Source organism: Heliconius melpomene, chromosome 12 (assembly GCF_056956725.1).
Source record: "Heliconius melpomene rosina isolate 202511_hmr_F chromosome 12, ASM5695672v1, whole genome shotgun sequence".
Lineage (NCBI taxonomy): Eukaryota > Metazoa > Arthropoda > Insecta > Lepidoptera > Nymphalidae > Heliconius > Heliconius melpomene.
In genome coordinates this window covers 2,398,816-2,417,693 of record NC_140400.1, presented here as the reverse complement: position 1 = coordinate 2,417,693, position 18,878 = coordinate 2,398,816, and the positions used below count along the sequence as shown (strand labels likewise).

The window sequence follows — 18,878 nt, the reverse complement described above, 5'->3', positions numbered from 1 at the left end:
CCATTTTCCATCAGTATAGCGTGTTGGACGGAGGAAACGAAAGCCACGATTTGTCTAATTAGATCGGGCTTCAAGTCACGCTAAGTTCCTTCAACTGAATTTTTTACTTTATAAATGCTATGAATAAATGCTTAATTGCTCTTATATTAAATTGATTTGTACATCAAATATCAGTATTAAATGCTAATAAAATATATTGAAACAGTTTCACGCTGTATCCCGCACACAGCAGGGTAGGCAGAGGGAACCTAGTGTTAAGACACTCCATTCCCTATTTTCCGTCGAATTATGGAGCTTCAACGCCGCGTTTTGCCTCGACAAATTTTTTTCTTTGTCTTTTACTAGATTAAAGAAATATAAATAGTCAGTCCCATATACAAACTCTTTATAATTAACCTTTGAAACATACAATAAGTTAAAAATAACTCGGCAATGAAAAACTCTAATCGCGACTGTAAAACGAACGCATTGTTAATTGACAAGTAACCTACTTTACAGAGCGGGACTTCGTTAAAAGTTTTACTATAAAACCTACGTAGAACCAATTCTTTTTAATTTTAATGAGCTATATTTATATTTTATACAAGAAAAAGAATTATAAAGTAAAAAAAAATGTTTTTATTGCATTGTATTATTTCTAGGCTGTTATTATCATTAACTTATTAATAAATATTATAGACCTAAATAATATTTATACACTATTCAAATTTAAAAGTATTAAAATATAAGCAGCTGATTAAAATAATATTTTTATGATTATTATAAAAATATATATAAATTCACATTCGAAATACAACACAAAACAATTTTAAAAAAAGAATATTAAAAAAGAAAACGCGGGAAATATACTTAAACTTATTCATAAATCGAATATTTGCAGCAATTAATACACTAATTTACTATTTATATAAACTAAATGCGTTTTTCTTTAAATATGTCACATGTTTATCAGTGTATTAGAAATCTTTAGTAATAACATTAAATTATAATTTGAATTAAGCTTTTTAGGTTATAACTTAAAGGCTAGTATGTTTACCGTGGACTCACCTGTTAAGCACGATAAAACAAAATTCACTACACTAGCACTCAAAACGTAACGTACACAAATTGCTTATAACATAAAGTACATCAAACCGAAATAAAATATGAATTGAAATTATTATATCGATATAAATTCGATTATTATAACAACGTTATAACTGCCCAAGCTCCGACGGCCGACTGAAGATACAGGCCTCAGCTCGTTTTCCCGGCGCGTTTATTAGTGTTGCCATGTTTGCTTGAAAAGCTCTTTCGTTTGAAATTTTGAAATTGATTTATTTTGTATAGAATTATGTATTTTTTGGTAAGTATTTTATATCAGATTATAGCTAAAAACTATTTCAAGTTTGGTTAAATTGAAAATAAAAAATATTAAGGCCTTATTTATATTTTAATTATAAAAAATATTATTATAATTAATATTATATTCAATTATTTAATTATAGTATTCATGATTATTTTTTAAAATAAAATGACATAGTCATTATGTGTAATGTACAGGTTAATAAAGCATACATATTTTATTATTCTATAATTAAGAATGGAGAGATTTATCATGATAATTTACCTTTATATCCAGCGAAGTAGGTATTTTAAAAATATATATTAGTATTTCAATATTAAAAGCCATATATTTTCCAATTTCCTTAAATAATGGGTATATTTCCCTATTTTAGACTTGTAAGCCCGAATCCTTTGTGCGATCCACAAACTGTGAATATACCTTTACAGTTCACAGCATCTAGCATCATTCGGTCTCTCTCTCATCACTCTAACCTTATATAGGAATATAAGGTTAGAGCTTATAACAAACTACTGAAGTAAATTAAGTAAAAAATGATAATAATTCCCCTGAGTAAAAATTGGTAATTGGACCTACAACCATCGGTTACAGTCAGACGTTGTTGCCACTGACAGACGGTGGCCTCAATGCCTTATGAGTAAAAATTATAAATACATAAAATTAGTTTTGTTTAGTTTATGAAAAGTCATTTCAATGGGTTTCGCCACCTCGTTTGCGTATCTACCTCATTAAAGGCGAAGAATACATGGAAAATGGAAATTTTACATCAAAAATGCATTTAATTAACAATCTTTTTTCGTATATTTGAAATTACAGAGTAGTTATTTATAACGTCAACACTTTGTTCTTAACTCGATGTTGTATTACGCCTAATATATTTAGGATTATAAAGTTATGCTTCATAATTTGTTATTCCGTTGGGCTGCTTTTGAACATTTTTCCTCTTGACCTGATTCGTAATTTCGCAAATCGTATTCTCGGTCTCAATACAATAATTAAATCTTCTGATTTTATTCTAAATATTTTTTTTCTTTTGGTTATATCTCAAGTAGGTCAATTTCAGTGGAGATCTGTGGTGGTGACACTAGCAAAAAAAGTCTTTAACACTTTTGTCACACGCTGTGCCGCTGCGCTATGACGGAACGTTAAGTCTATGGGTTCGATTCCCATCGGAGGAATGAATGAATATAATGAATTTTCGATATTTTTTTTTAAATTTCGCTTATGAAATAAGTGAAAATATAGAATAAAAATAACAAATTGATTAATAAGGAAAAAGCTTAAAATTATTGATTATTAATTAAATTTTCACCAAATGCAACGGGTTCGATTCAGTTCAGGTTCATTTAAGTGATAATTTCTATCCAACCAACGAGCAATACAATACAATATCGTTCTTCTTTTATGGCGCAATTCATTACGATTTACACGATATTCATTAGCAATAGCTTATCCATTATTGAAGATGTTCGTGAAAGTTCACCTTCAAGTTTCCTTTTACGATATTTACGATACGATATTTTCCTTTTTCATATTATTACTCTATTTTTAAATAGAGCTTTTGTAAAACTAAAGTTTCAAACAATACAGAATCAAAATGAACTTTTGGATTGGTTTTACTAACATTATTCAAATAAGAATCGCAAGGTTAATTTTAAAACGAAAATAGAATTAATTCGTATAACATAATATACGAAATATATCAAAAGCTGTGTGTGGAATGATAAAGTTTACAATCTCGTTACATTAAGGTATCAAACTGTGAACTTTGTTGTTAATACGTCTAAAAGTTAGTTCGTGATTGTATACTGACTTTTGTATACTAATACTGTTATAATATGTCAGTTATGTGTCAGTCAGTTCAAAATTATAACATAAATAATATGGCAAATATTAATAATGGCAAATATAAAATTGGGAAACAACTTCAAAGAGAGGTGAGGAACGGAGTGTCTTAGCACTAGGTTCCCTCTCCCTACCATTACCATATATTGGTCAATCGGCCCTTGACTAGTATATTAAATTTACATTATAATTTCTTATATGTCTAATCTATCAACATAATATAAAACATGCGAATTGTAATAAAATATTAAAAATCTTTAAATATTCAAAATAAGCTTTGTAAATATAAAATATATAATATAATTAAAAATAGCGCTAAATTACAAAGCGCTGACTAGGCAAGTGGGCAACAACAGGCTTATTCGAGTGTTGTGAAAACAATGGGGTTACCTATAACAATATAAGGAGGAATGTTAATTAGATGAATAGCCGCCAGCGAGGCTTACGCTGCCTGGTATATGCTGTGCATAATTTCAAAGGTATACCAGTCATATATGTGTTTGTGTATATAAGAAATAGTTTCACGTGTTTTCCCGTATAGCAAAGGAGCATAGTGCTAAAACTCTCCGTTTTTAACTCCCACTCAATACTTGAGATATTACTTGTTGACTAGCAGTTCTGCTACTCGCGTGGCGCTTAGTTTACCAGGACGGAATATGAAATAACAATAATAATATAATAAACTAAACCGTTCATAGTCGTCTCAATTTAGTTGTCTATATTTTCCATAGTTCCTATGCATTATTCGGTCTAAGCAATTGTCTGTGGTTACTCAGAGATGGATCCCGCAAGCCCTTCAAAAGACCTGGTTCATTTGAACTTGAAATCCTCAGAATAAGAGAAATATAATAATAATATAATACAGTCATGATCTTTGAGATTGAATCCACAACCGTAGGGTTTACAGTTAGAAATCTCTATATATGTATGTACTTTCTTACACGTATTTATTTTGAAACTAAATCTAGGCCATGAGCGCACAAAGATTAATTAGTCCTTTGAACTCTCTGCATTGCGGAGAAATACGACTAAAAACATAGCAGTTAAAATTTATTCAGCAGTACAGAAATGTCTATAGCTAAGCAAAATGACTGCAAGCTTCAGTTTTTAATTGGACTTCATAAAGGAGGCGAAAATATTCAGGTTGTTTTATACAAAGGGAAGATTTGGGTAATTGGTTATTTTTAAATAACTAGACTAACCTGGACTAACCTAGACTAACCTGGCTCCAGGATATAGATGCAATTCTCTTATAGTTACAGAACACTCGCGTGTAATTAACGTTTTAAAGAAATAGCAAAAATTTTTATTGTGGCATTTTTATCTTAATTTTATTTAATTTAAATGTATATACAACTAATAGTCGACACTAAATTTTACAACAAGATGTAATTAATGTATACAAACAAATTCTATATATTATAAACATGTAGGTTTTAGTAAATGTTCATATTTACAGAGAGTAATTCCTTTTACCATCAATCTCCGCTACAATTCTAGTTAATTAAACAACCGCACGACACTGCAATATTTCTTATTATAGCTCCTTAATTAGAACAAGAAAATGAAAGGGAGTCCACGCTTGCTTTATTGTTTTAGGACCTTGGACATCTAAAAGTAGGACCTTTTCTTTTGTTTAATTAAATTTTGTGGTCAACACAAAAGGCAATCTGTTTCCTCTTGCTTTTATCACCAAATTGTATGTTTTAGTAAAACCCGTAAAAAGTACCGTCCCGTTTTAATTTTTTAATTTTTTAACTTAAATACTAAATCATTTGATGCATATTTTTAACCATTTACAAATATTCTAATATTCTTTTTTATTTTATGAAAATATCTTAATTTTCATTCAGCCAAGGACACAGCGTGAAGCTAAAACAAACAAAACAATTGTGTCAAATTTCATATGCCAACGACTTTTAAAAAGCTATTATTATTTATTCAGAGCTTTTATAAATGTAATATAATACCACCCAAAACTCTAAACAATATACCACTACAGTTTGTAATAAATAGTAAGAAAACAGTATCGATTTTCAGTCGGGACTGTCCTAACCAATCATTCTGCTGAATAAGTAATGGCGAAACGAATTACGGCCGGCGCTAATGCTGCTTAGGCACAACAAGTTATTTCGTGAAACCTAAATTTGTGACCCAAATTGATATTTCATATTATATTTCTATTTCATATTTATATCTATGTATATAATAGATTTGATGCCAGTTCTGGCACAGTGGCACAAAGTGTGACTGTAAACGAGACGGGTATGGGTTCGATTACAAAAATATTTAATTGAACATGTATTTCACGGTTTTTTAGAATTCACATCCTAAATTGAAAACCATTTCATAAATATATTTAATAAACATTCGTATAGTAAGCGGGCGAAGCCGCCCAGGTCCGCTAGTCATTATAAATTATTCTGTTTTATTACAAATTAGTATAATTTTGTATGCTATGTAGCGAGTGAGCGTTAGTTGTGTAAACCAAAGGATTAAGTGCTGCGGTAATTCTGTACTTATCAAAGGCTGTCAGCATATTTAAGCCCACTGATTATAAACAATACAGACTTTATACTTAGATATACTCCAACTCTTTAATAGTATATTATACATACGTTAAATTTAGAGGCCAGTATTGGTGCAGTGGAACAGGCGTGTGACTGTAAAAGCGACAGGTTGTGAGTTCTCATTACACAATGCCTCTAGAATTCATCAGAAAGTGGATGGGGTCTCAACACTAGACTCCATTCACTAGGTGAAGCTGCAAAAACAAATAGACTACCATGGCATAGCTGCACAGCATCTGACTGTAAACGCAACGGTTGCAGGATCGATTCCCACTCGAGGGAATTAATTATTTTTGTTTTCTCGCTCTGCTTAAAGAATGAAAGAAGCACAATTCTGAGAATCAACATGCAATGTCTCCAAATTGGACACAATGTGGGAAACGGAGTGTCTCAACACCAGGGCACAGCGTGAAGCGAAAAAACATTTCGAAAACTCTACTTGTAGGTATATGATATAAACTATTTATCGTTCATTTTCCCAGTCTAATTAGACAGAACGCCACAAAATACGCAATGTCTTTAAATAGCCAGACAACGAAAACGAAGTGATTAGTCACTATAATCATTCTGTTTACCTAAAAAATGAGAAAACTCCTGAAATACGAGAAAATGAACTACTATACACGTAATTACGAATAAAGTGAAGCCTCTCTACAAAGTGAATTTCAAACTCCCTCTACACATCCTACGTATGTTGCCTTCAGGATGGACGGTAAATAAATCATAGTATGTGAGAACTGACGGACCTTTTATCCGAATCGAACGCTTACAAACGTTTTCATTTGAATGTGAGTTAATAGCCACTACGGGTTCTCGATAGATTATCGATATCAAATCGCTTTACTTTTGTTTTACAGAGTAGGTAGACCGAAGTTAGTGTTGAGTCACTTCGTTTTCTACTTTCCGCCCAACTTTCGTTAATTTATAATCAGATGCTGTGTCGCCGTGCCACATTGGCCTATTAATGTAGCATAGTAGGTACTAACCTGTCACGTTTACCTACTCAAATGAGAAATAACTAAAGTCATGTAGATTATAGTTAATTTCCCCTCTGGCGAAGTCTCGAGCTCAACAACAGTTATATCTATGTAATTTTAATTGTCATTTGACATATTTTGAATAACTCATTAAGTATTTTAAATTATATTAAATGTTATTTATAGTCGATTTTACAAAAGCATTTTCATTTATTTAAGAAAAACCATAGTAGGAGAGTGGACACACTTTCCTTGCCGTGATTGAACAGTCCCCGAGGCCCATCCATCATCTAGATAAAACCTCTTATACTCATACGCTTAAATATTTATTGTGTTTTAGGATTTTACACGATACCGTTAAAATTGGGAAATGAAAAAAAACATTTGAAAAGCTAATAAATCAATTAATTATAATAAAATTTACTATGTATGAAGATATAATATGGTATGCAAAACTAAAAAGAAAATAACCAACCCAATAGCTTAGAGTTTTACCAAAACTAATGCTGAACAATTTTAATGTTGAAATAGTATTATAATCTATGAAATAAAGAAATATATGTCAGCTAATAAAATAACTATGAAAAGAGGCAATTATATTGATATTTAAGTTAATATCGCTAGTAATATAATATTGTATTATACACTACTTTTGTAACAGAAAAGTTATTTAAGTCGTAAGTGGTTTTCCGCTACAAGTAATATAAGAAAGACTCTCGGAGGAAACAAATAACAATGTTTTAATTGTTATGATATTATGGGCTCAACGAAGGCATTTCTCTTCTTTACTCTAACTTAATGTCGAAAACTGTTCTAAGCGATCCGAGCAATTCTCTTAATAGGCAATAAGAAAATTGCCTACATTTTGTCTGGACGATTGTTAGTTATTTGTATTTATAAAATTAATCAACCAACACCACCCATAAACATCTAACGCTCACTCACCACAAGTGAGGTTTAGGTGTCCATTTAGAAGAAATTATACAATTTGAATTATTTTCGTTTTTCCATGCAATGTCTTCAACTGGGCTATGGCAAAAACGTGAAAAATCCTTAAGATGTTACGATTATATAAATTTCATTATGAGATGTAAAATATTATTGCTTTGTTGATAGCAAAGATATAGTAAAAAATATATAATATGTATGAACCTATATCATCCATCCATCATAAAACACATATCACAACATTCTGTTTCAGTAGTCATATTATTATTATGTGTATTAATTAATATGCTTTAAAAACAAAATTATTACATACGGGAGTTGCACCCACAACTCGCAAAATTACAAAAATTCAACGAAATGACAAACTCCACAAAAGAGCAACTGTTGAGTTTCTTGCCGGCTCTTCTCAGCAGAACTGCCTTCCGAACCGGTGGTAGCTTTTTGTTCATATGTTCATTCGACGATTCAAAAGTGCTTATTATAAGTTTATTTGAATAAAGAATATTTTGAATATATTTTTTTTCCTATTTTAAAACATTTAAAACATTTTGATAAAAGTAGTAAGAGAGTCATTTTTTATTGTAATTTATAGCCACTCTGGACTTTTCGTTCATAATAACTTAATGAAATGAATAACCTATATTCCACCCCTGTTGTAATTTAGACGGTCCCCTATTATGATGAAATGTCAGCGTACTAGGGCTGTAACTAGGCTTAGGTAACCTTTTCCGTAACAAAATTAAATTGCTATACCATTTTTTAAGTTTTTTGAGTGGGCTTGTAAACAGTACGAAATTTATCGATATTTTCGGTAGGTTGCTCACAGATATTTCGTATACTTATAGCAAAGACGTGCTACCAAAATAAAGAAAGGTTCATCAATACAGGTATTCATATTAAATATAGGTATTTTACCTAAACAAAAACTACATTACACGTTGTTATAGTTACGTGATAATGATGTAGGATTTTTATTGTTTGTTCGTTTTATTTTGTTTCTTAGGTTACTTTGGAACTTAAACCAATAATATAAATAAAGTTAATATACAATATGTTAATTAAGTACTAAAATTAAATTAAAACAATTCATTTATTATATTATTTTTATCGAATCCGTCGTGCCGCAGGGGCACAAGGGTGTGACTGTAACGCAATGGTTGTGGCTTCGATCCCCACTCGAGGAAACGAAATATTTACTTAAATTTATATTTCCGTTTCTTCGCTCTGGTATCGAGGCAAAAGCGGGGCGTTGAGTTCCGCCGATCAACACGCAAAGTGGGGAACGAAGTGTGTGAACACTATGTTCCCTCTGCACACCCTGCTATGTGCGGGATACAACGTGAAGTTGATTTTTTTTATTTTAATTATTAAAAGATTATAAAATAGTAAGAATACTTTCATTTCTTAACCCAATCTCAAAACGAAAAAAAAAAACAATATTTAAATTATCTTTTTATCGACAAGAAAATTCCAGACAAGTATTACATCCCTAAATTCTAAATGGAAACTTTAGGAAAATTCCCTCTTGTTCCGAGGCAGATAAATCCCGTATTATTTTATTCATGTAGTCTTGCGGTCAAGCTGAGCCTTTGTCCGTCAAACAAGAGGTACGAATGCGAAAGTCTGCTGGAATTTTTTTTTGTTTAATTTTGCAAATCTCTTTTGTACATTTACAGTAACCCCAAAACTTTGTTTTAATTAGATTTTTAATCTTTAATTCAAAATATTTTCTTTTATATTTGCACATTAATTACTACTTGTAGTATAGTAACAAAAATTCTATAATGTATTATGTAGATAATAATAATAAAAGTAATTTTCAATATAAGTATTTATATTTTATCAATAACAAAAGAATGTGAAAGAGTTGCCGGTTCCAAACTCAGTCTAAGCGAGAAAATATGTAAGGGCCCTTTACCCCTTTATGAGGGGTCGATTCAACCAGGTACATTGGATATCGGAGACTAATAATAAATTCTTTTTGAAAAAAATTGTATGAAGTGCAAAAATTCACAGATTTTTTATAAAAAATAACAAATATAAATAAACGACATCTTTGGGTAGAAAACTGAACTTCATTGTATATTTACATATTACATCGTATTTACTATCGGTATATTACAGATACAATTAATATCAATTAATCTCACTAGGTTCGTTATTAATTTCACTCTATTATTAATTATATTTAATAAATATTTTAAACTTTTTTATTACAAAATATTTATAACAACATCAAGTTGACTTTTCGACGGAAACAGTACCAACATGAGGAGAACATAAGTAAAGTGAAAACCGGATCGTCGGATCCCATTTAACTAAAAGATATTTATAAATATTATTTAAAACATTTACTTTAATTATTATCCATGTATTTAATTTAACATTTACAATATAAATATAAAAAGTTACAATATTGAATGTATGAACGGTGGTGTATCGCCGTCTCGCTCTTGCCTAGACAGTAGACACTGACAGTAATTATGACGCTACATCCGCGGCCATTTCTCGCCGCGTGCAGTGCCGCCATTTTGATACGCTCTGTTGTCTATAATTTCCAATAGATCGTCTTTATGGCAAGGTCCGTAGATAATTTTTACTCTTTGGGTAGCACCTACTTTATGATTACATGTACACAACTGTCAAAACAATGTTGTTAAAACATTTTAATTATTTAATTATGTATTTCGTAGGATTTCCCGGCAGCATTATTATGTATGAAGTGTTTTAACATGGAATCATGGTCGGATTTGTGTCGCTGCTGTCTTGCTCCAGATTCGGAAGTGTCACTTTTTGATGCCGAAGATAGTGTGCAAGAGAAGTTTTTGGAAATTACTACAATTGAGGTAAATGGGCATTAAACATATACTTAATATCCTTAATAGTCAATTACTTTACATTGAAAATAATCTTACAAATATAATTTCTCCTAATGAATTGTTTAATGTTTGTTTTGATTATCACAAACAAGTTATCAGTGTGAATAATTGAATTCCTGAATTATATTTTTATTGACTTATATTTAGAGTTTTAGACCCTCTTATGAACTTATTTAAACACCAATATTCCAAATATTTAAAGATATGAATGTTATATGCATATTATATGTTAAAGAAATTTAACAATATTGTTTCACATTTTCAGCCAAAACAAGATGATGGTTTACCTCAAAGGTTATGTAGTGATTGTTTTACATTAATGACATCAGCATATCAATTCAGGATGCAGTGCATGAAAGTAGACAAAGAGTTAAAACTTCAATTAGAATCCCTCATAAAACAAAATAAGGAGGATGAACTATCAGAAATGTCCTTTTCACAAATAGAAACCCAATTGAAAGCAAGTGAAGACATGACAATAGAAGATCTTGCTAAGGAATCATTCAAACAGCTTGAGTCTATAATAAAAAAGGAACCAAATGATAACGAAGATGACTTTTATTATGTAGTTGTTGTAGGTAACCCAAAAGATAACAAATCGGATGATGAGAAAAGTAAAGATAATATAACAACGGAACCTGTGATTAGAGAGGAGGAAGAAGTTGATAATGATGCAAGCCCAAGTTCAAATCAGTTTGAGAGCACAATCGATTCATTTCTTGTAACTAACCCAAAAGTGTCAATGCATGTACCAGACACAATTTTGGAAAATGAGGAAGTGGAAAATGACTTTGATCAACCAATGGATGTTGATGTCAATCATATGTCCCAAGATTTATCAATTAATGAAGATTCTCAAGAAAAAAACGAATATGCTATACCTTTAACACAAGATATGATAGACAACCTATCTAATTCTAAAAATTTCATCAAAATTTTAACTCCATCTGGAGTGGAAAAGACTATTTTAGTTAATGGTGATAGTGTAAAGTACTTAACAGGTACTGATACTATAAAACTTGAAAGTGATTCAATTCCACAGGAAGTAATATTGTATGAGGGTGATGACTCACAGTTCCAGTTAGTCAAATGTGATGGATCCGAGTTAGTAATTGAGTATGCGGATGATAGTCAAATTGCAACTATTTTACAACAAGAGGATGGCACTTTCTTATGTGACTGTGGTGAACAATTTGATGACTTGGAGACATATGAAAAACATCAATACAAACACAATCCAGCTGGTGACCATTTGTGTAATTTATGTGGTAAAGGGTTCGAATCTGCAGAGATTTTGACCGGACATATGTTAATACACAGCAATCCAACTGGCCCATTTGTTACTTGTCCGTTTTGCAATCAAAACGTTAAAAGGAGTAGTCTAACTCAACATATAAAATATATGCACAATAGTAAACCACAGTGTGATGTTTGTTGTAAGACATTTGCAAATCAAAATAATTTGAGACGTCACATGATGATACACAGTGGTATTAAAGAGTTTGAATGCGACATATGTAAAAAAAGATTCCATCAAAAAATAACTATGCAAACTCACAGACTTACGCATATAAGTCCCTTCACCTGCGGCCAGTGTGGTGTTAAATTCGAAAATAAAGGTGATTTAACACACCATAAAGTAACTGATGAATGCTCAAAATCTAGAATATGTAAAGTTAAAGAAGAATTAATGAAGACAGTCAAACAAGAAGTTACAACAGATGATGGCAAATTATTAGGTTACGCCTGTTCATTATGTAAAAAAATGTTTTCCGTCGAATCGGCGTTGGAACAGCATATAGAGAGTTCACACATTATTGAATCAGATGGACACCAAGATAAAAAAATTAATAAAACTAGCAAAAGGTTTGAATGTTGTATTTGCGGTAAAGGGTGCTCTAGCCAAGCCATGTTGATAATGCATGAAAGGGTCCATACAAATGAGCGGCCATTTCCGTGCCCACTTTGCTCTTTAAGATTTAAAACTAAAACTCATTTAAGAACTCATCAACTAACTCATACACGAGAAAAGAAATTTGGTTGTTCAGTTTGTATGAAGTTTTTTGCCTTAAAAGGTAACTTGGTAGTTCATTTGCGAACCCACACTGGTGAAAGACCATATGTATGTTCAATATGCGGTGAGGCCTTCATAGATTCTAAATATCTTAAGAAACATAAGCAAAAGAAACATGCTATAGATAATGTACCGTGGGATAAGTATGAATAAGTTCGAATGTAAGTGCAGGCTAGCAGACAGAACTCAGTGCTAAGACAGTTCCTCACTTTCTGTTTTCAAGACATTTCATGTTGAGTAAACTGAACGCAACACTGTGATTTGTCTTTCTTTCAGGGCAGGGAAATGAAAATAGTTCTAGAGTTTAAGTGAATGGCCTTTAATATTTTAATAGTTATTTAGTTATTACAAACCAAATATTTTCTTGAATCGAGTCAATATGGAGTCCAATCAATAAAGATATTGACATTAAACTAGTTCTTGACATTGGATAAGTAAATGTATCTTGTTTTATAACTTTCTTAAGGATGTAGAAGTGCCATGTGAGTATTGATGTAGAAGTGCCTTAATCTTTCTCTTATATATTTTTTTTATCTTTTAATAACAGTTTTTGGGATAATCTAAGGGGCTTGATATATAATTTTTCATAATTTACCTAACCCTAATATTAATATCATTTAAGTTTATAAGAAGCTCAAACAAACTGTTTCTATTATCTCCAATGTCAAGAATTATATTCTATATTGATTCTAATAATTTAAAACAAAATGTGACTATGAATGCAAATCATATAAGTGTTGTTAAAAAAATCAGCTTAAAAATCAGATACTTAAATAATTTATTTTGTTTTTAATATAATAAGATAATTGATAAATATAAAAGAAATCATTGGTACATCAGTCTGTCTCTCTCACTCTATCTTTTGTATATATATTTTTTTTATTTTTTTTCTGTGCATTTAAATAATTCTCGGAAAATTTTTACCCAAGCTGACTACGTTTGCCTAATATTCAGCCGATCAGCCAGAAAGGTACCGGTATTTTGTGTATAACCGAATATATTTTTCGTTACAAATCCACTATCGACAAAGTAATTATCTATTATATTATAATTATCTTGTTAATCAAAAAAACCCTTAATTTTTTTTTATATTATGTAAAACAAATTTATTGACGAAATTAACTAAAAAAATATATTTTATTTAAAAAATATCATGTAAAATCCAAAATGAAGTAAACATTTTTTTTATGATATGACTGTTTGGTTTAGAGTTAAATTTAAGTATATTTTATAATTATGGATAACTGTTAAGTTTGATTAGTTACAAGGTGCTTTGAATTGCATATCATAGTCATTGCCTTTATATTTTTTTCACCGGGCAAAGCTCCTTAGAAACTTCATAAAAATTGTAAATTTATACAAAGAATAAAGGAATCTTACTGCATAATTTGTTTTCTTTATTTATTACTATTAACTGTCACTTTATTTAGGTATTTGTCCTTTATCCTAATGTTATTATAGTTATTATTGGTTATTAAATATTCTATAAATATATTACTAAAATTATATTATGAAAGATGAAAATTGCATTTGATTTTAAGAGATTACAAAAGTTGCAAGACTAGACAGTGGCGTAGCTAGGGCATTTGCTGCCCGGTGCGGCTTGGGGGACTTGATGCCCCTTTCCTGTTGATGAGTTCTAAAAAAACAAAACAAAGGGATCGTCGACGATGAGTTCTAAAAAAAAAACAAAGTGATCGTCGACTTTGATGCCCCTTTCCTTTTGATGCCCGGTGCGGCTTAGAGGACTTGATGCCCTTTAAAATGGTATAAGGTCTAAAAAACAAAGAAAAAACACACTGATCGTCGACTTTGATGCCCTTTTCCTTTTGATGCCCGGTGCGACCTCCCCGCTCGCACCCCCCTAGCTACGCCACTGTGACTAGAAGAGGTAAAATAAAAAAGATATAAAAATAATATCATTGCAAATGCTGACTGTTATAGTTCTTAAAATAAAAAAGATGTTTCAAAATAAAAAAGGTAAAAGTTAAAGCATTAAATCGAAATAAATATGAATAATAATATACTGAAAACCTGATGGCGTGGTGTAGTAGCAGCGTATAACTGTAAATGTTATACATTTAATATAATTTTCATTTATCTAGTATGATAAGATATAACGAGATCCTTTTTACACAGGCTATTTTAAAAACGGTTACATTTACCATGTAAAAAGAAAAATCATATTAATTTGAAGCGACATTACGCTATTCAATAATGGATGGCACTAGTAAATTTATGACTCTCCTTGTCAACAGATGTCACTATACCCATCATTATAAAATATATTTTAAGTTCAATTTCTTCAGCAATATGCAAAAACAATAATCATCACAGCATAATAAACTTTGTAAAAGAAAAACAAAATATAAAAAATATAAATGACATAACAAAAATGAGTGAAGTAAAGAACATGTTATTTAGTTTATTGATTATATTTTCCTCCATGGCATGCACTGCATTGTGCTACGTCGCTTCCATTGGTCTGAATCGCTTACTCGTCCGCGTACCGTCACCCTGTCTGTTTTGACCCTATATATAATACAGGGGGTAGACTGCCAACATCACACCGATCTAGCATTTCGTAACGAACGCACGTTATAACAACCATGCCACCAAAAACTAGTGGGAAAGCAGCGAAAAAGTCTGGTGCCGCACAGAAGAACATCTCGAAATCCGACAAAAGGAAGAAGAAGCACAAACGGAAAGAGAGTTACGCCATTTACATTTACAAAGTGTTGAAGCAGGTTCACCCGGACACTGGGATCTCGAGTAAGGCCATGTCTATAATGAATTCCTTTGTCAACGATATTTTTGAACGCATCGCGGCCGAGGCGTCCCGCCTGGCGCACTACAACAAGAGGTCAACGATCACGTCGAGGGAAGTGCAGACCTCCGTCCGTCTCCTCCTTCCCGGCGAGCTCGCGAAACACGCTGTCAGCGAGGGAACGAAGGCCGTCACTAAATATACTAGCTCCAAGTAACCTAATTGTATGTATAATGACTTAGTTTGTATGATTAATACGTTAATGTATACTTTTTTTTGTGGTTTATGACTAGACTAGATTTTTTTTGTATAAAATCAGTTATTACTTAATTTATATACATACATTTGAGTATGAAATAAAAGACATTTCGATATGTATATTCTTTTTATTCTACCCACTTATTTCTTTTTATGAATCATTTAATAGTACCAAAATGTATGTTTATTTCTAAGAAATAATTTACAAAAAAAGGATAATTTTTAACATATAATAATTCATTGTAAGATTTTTATTACAGGAAATTATTTAAAAACTCATCAAGCCGTAGTAATTCTAAGAGTTAATTTAAAATACCCACTAGTTACACATTTAATTTTAGATTTTTTTATTTCTAGATGTTTCGATGGTGCACTTTTTACTGCCACGCGACAGTTATGATGTATTCAAATTAATGTCAAAATGTTTCTTAAAGTTTTAATTAATAAAAAATCAAACGTCACTTAACAAAAATTGTAAAACAATAATAAAACATAATTGATTATTTATTTTTATATAAATAATAAAAAAAATCAATTATGTAGGTATCAAAATAATATGTAAAAAAATCATAGACAGATTGACAAAACTTAATTAAAAAGCAAGTTCCCTTTCTGTAGAAAGGGAAGTACAACTAACTGACCAAGTACAACTAACTGACCCCGCTACATCGCGTCATGGAGCTTAACATAGTCACAATAAGTACCAGGCAAGCATCAGTGTGGAGGAGATGTATGCGCGTGAGTTGCGTCAGCTTCTTATTAATGGTGTAACTTTTAGTAAAGTGCGGTAAGATATGGAATTGATATTTTGATTTTTGGTGATAGAATAAGAAAAACACTATTTTGCAGAATGTAAATTAATAGTATTGATGTAACGGATATTAAACGTACTCAAGATCAGTATATAAAAATTAAATCTACCCGAAACTGACCCTACTTTCTCGTAAGAAAAAAATACTGTTAATTAAAGCGTCTGACAAATAACTGATGATATAGTCATTAAAGTCGTTGAAGATTTTCTTATATACTTAATTAACAACACGATTTATTTACCATTAAAATAATAGTTATTTTTATTACACAAAGCCTAAATTTATAAGTATTATTCAAAAGGACAAGATTTTACTTCCAGAAATAAATAATAAAAACAAGTTGAACGTCAAAAGCCACACAATAATTCTTAGTACATTTTGGTAACCGGAACTACTTGTGAAAGGGAAGCGATGATACAGATGGCCTTCTCGCACTTGTTTGGATACGAGATAACGACCGCTCGCATTAAATGCATAACACGTTAGCGTTAACCGACTTTGAACTAAATCGTGTTATGTGTTTAATAGGTATGTAAAAGGTGTTTTTAGTATCATCCGCATGTAGACTAAATAGACTGAGTAAAATTTATAGTTAAGACATTCCTTTCACCACTTTTCATCCAATTTCAGACTATTTCGTTGTCTCAATTTAATTACACCTTCGATTGAGGATTGAATCCACAATCAACGTATTAGCAACCAAACAATTTGCAATAATAGCATTTAATATAATAATGTTTTCATATTTAACTAATATTCTTTACATATTTAAGAAAATTGACACCATCTCAGTGTAACTACATATTATACATCTCCTATTTATTATTATTATTACTAAACGTGTCATATATTCATTAAACAGACACACCTATCAGGTAGTATTATTGAGGTAGGTAGGTATTTAGGGGGTTTATTTCCACCCTCTGGTTTTTTATACGGGGTGAATCTGTCCCGCGTCCATTTCACGTACAAGCTTTAATCTGTTAATTCGTCTGAATTCTTATTGCATACACCGTACACGACGCGGGGATTACTGGAGCTTTAGTATCATGTTGCAATAACATTATGTTGCTTTGAGAATATTATTCGTATTATCTACTCGAATATGTAAATATTTATAAAATTTATCCGAAGACGGTATGGCGCAGAATAATTATTTTAATTTCTTTCATGTCTCCGTTCAAAGTGTGGCGTTGAATTGCTCGAAAATTCACACAGAAAGTGGACAACGGAATGTCGCAACACTAAATTCCCTCTGCTATATGTGAAAAATGGTAAAGATGTATTTTTATATACTCTCAAAAACTAATTTTAGTAGTAGACTGAGATCGGGCGGCTATAATATCCATACAAATACATTAAGCATTACTCCTATAGCCTACTTACTACCTACTATTTGAATGATGTTCTGGCCTCAAGTCTTAGATAATAAAGAAAAATACAGTCGAATTGATAACCTCCTCCTTTTACAAAAGCTGGTTAAAAAGGGGAGGATCTCAGGCTTCTCACAAAACTCTATAGTGTAAAATCAGTCAATATAGTCAGATAATTATACCTAATAGGAAATGAGGAATATGGCCAGAAGATCAATGTATAAGAAAAATATATTGCTTAATATTTATTTATACGCTTGACCCACAAATTACTTAAACGGGAACAGAGCTTACAGACACATTTGTGTTATTGATGGTTATCCAATAGGAAGGTACTTACATATTTTTTTGGGAAAGGAAATAGTAGTTCTTTTTTTCAAATAAAAACATATCTAAAGCAATTACAACAACAAGTTAATAATTGTTTACAGGAGAAGCTTTTGTATAAAAACTATTATTACAAATTTAATGAGAATTTTTGGCAGATTCAATTCTGACTCAGTCAGTAGGTTATTTTAAATTAACATTAGGTTCCTTTTGCCTACTGAGAAGAAAACTGAAACTATAGCTGAGATCTGATTTTACCACGTAAGATCGCTAGCGTATCACAGATGCCTAGCACAGAACAAAACACAATATATAGAAAGAAATAAGCTTTAACAGTAAGTAATCGCGTGACATGTACTACTACAGTATATACTATAGTATACTAGAGTGTACATCTACAGTATAGTATAATATCTAGTATACATGGTGTATGTGTGTAGCAATGATACAATCAACCGGAGCCGCTCACTAATGCGTCCCGTCGCCGCTTCGCTCGAGCCGCACGCCGCCGCCGCGCCGAGTGCTAGTGTTGCCTGTTACATTTTGTTTTTGTCGATACATTATTTGTTTTGTAGTTGATGATGTTGCTATAGTTTTCATGAGATCGTAGTCCCAATTTGTGATGGTAATTAAAGTATGTATTGTTGTATATTTGACGTAATAATGTCTTATAAATAGAAGGACGACGTATGCACGCACGAAA

General features: G+C 31.2%; 3 protein-coding genes across 4 annotated transcripts in view; 2 read left to right on the top strand and 1 right to left on the bottom strand.

Moving 5' to 3' along the window:
- Positions 1 to 1,212, bottom strand: part of Dpp10 (Dipeptidyl peptidase 10) — a 131,637-nt gene extending 130,425 nt beyond the window's left edge. For both annotated transcript variants that reach the window (XM_085195365.1, XM_085195366.1), the window contains exon 1: positions 1,048 to 1,212. The gene's annotated coding sequence lies outside the window, so the exon portion shown is untranslated. The remainder of the gene's footprint in view (positions 1 to 1,047) is intronic.
- An 8,932-nt stretch (positions 1,213 to 10,144) lies between these two features.
- On the top strand, positions 10,145 to 14,025 carry LOC146533392 (uncharacterized). The gene is made up of 3 exons (XM_085194318.1): positions 10,145 to 10,266; positions 10,379 to 10,531; positions 10,830 to 14,025. The coding sequence occupies exons 2-3, from the start codon at positions 10,403 to 10,405 to the stop codon at positions 12,789 to 12,791; spliced, it is 2,091 nt and encodes a 696-aa protein (XP_085050444.1). The 5' UTR covers positions 10,145 to 10,266; positions 10,379 to 10,402; the 3' UTR covers positions 12,792 to 14,025.
- Positions 14,026 to 15,136: 1,111 nt separating this feature from the next.
- On the top strand, positions 15,137 to 15,781 carry LOC146533391 (histone H2B-like). Its single transcript, XM_085194319.1, has one exon. It carries the CDS (start codon positions 15,248 to 15,250, stop codon positions 15,620 to 15,622), a length of 375 nt encoding a protein of 124 aa, XP_085050445.1. The 5' UTR covers positions 15,137 to 15,247; the 3' UTR covers positions 15,623 to 15,781.
- Positions 15,782 to 18,878: the final 3,097 nt, after the last annotated feature.

Coding starts and splice junctions, on each gene's coding strand:
- LOC146533392 (XM_085194318.1), top strand. CDS start 10,403: ATGAAGTGTTTTAACATGGAATCATGGTCGGATTTGTGTCGCTGCTGT. Junction 10,532..10,829: donor TGGAAATTACTACAATTGAG/GTAAATGGGCAT, acceptor TCACATTTTCAG/CCAAAACAAGATGATGGTTT.
- LOC146533391 (XM_085194319.1), top strand. CDS start 15,248: ATGCCACCAAAAACTAGTGGGAAAGCAGCGAAAAAGTCTGGTGCCGCA.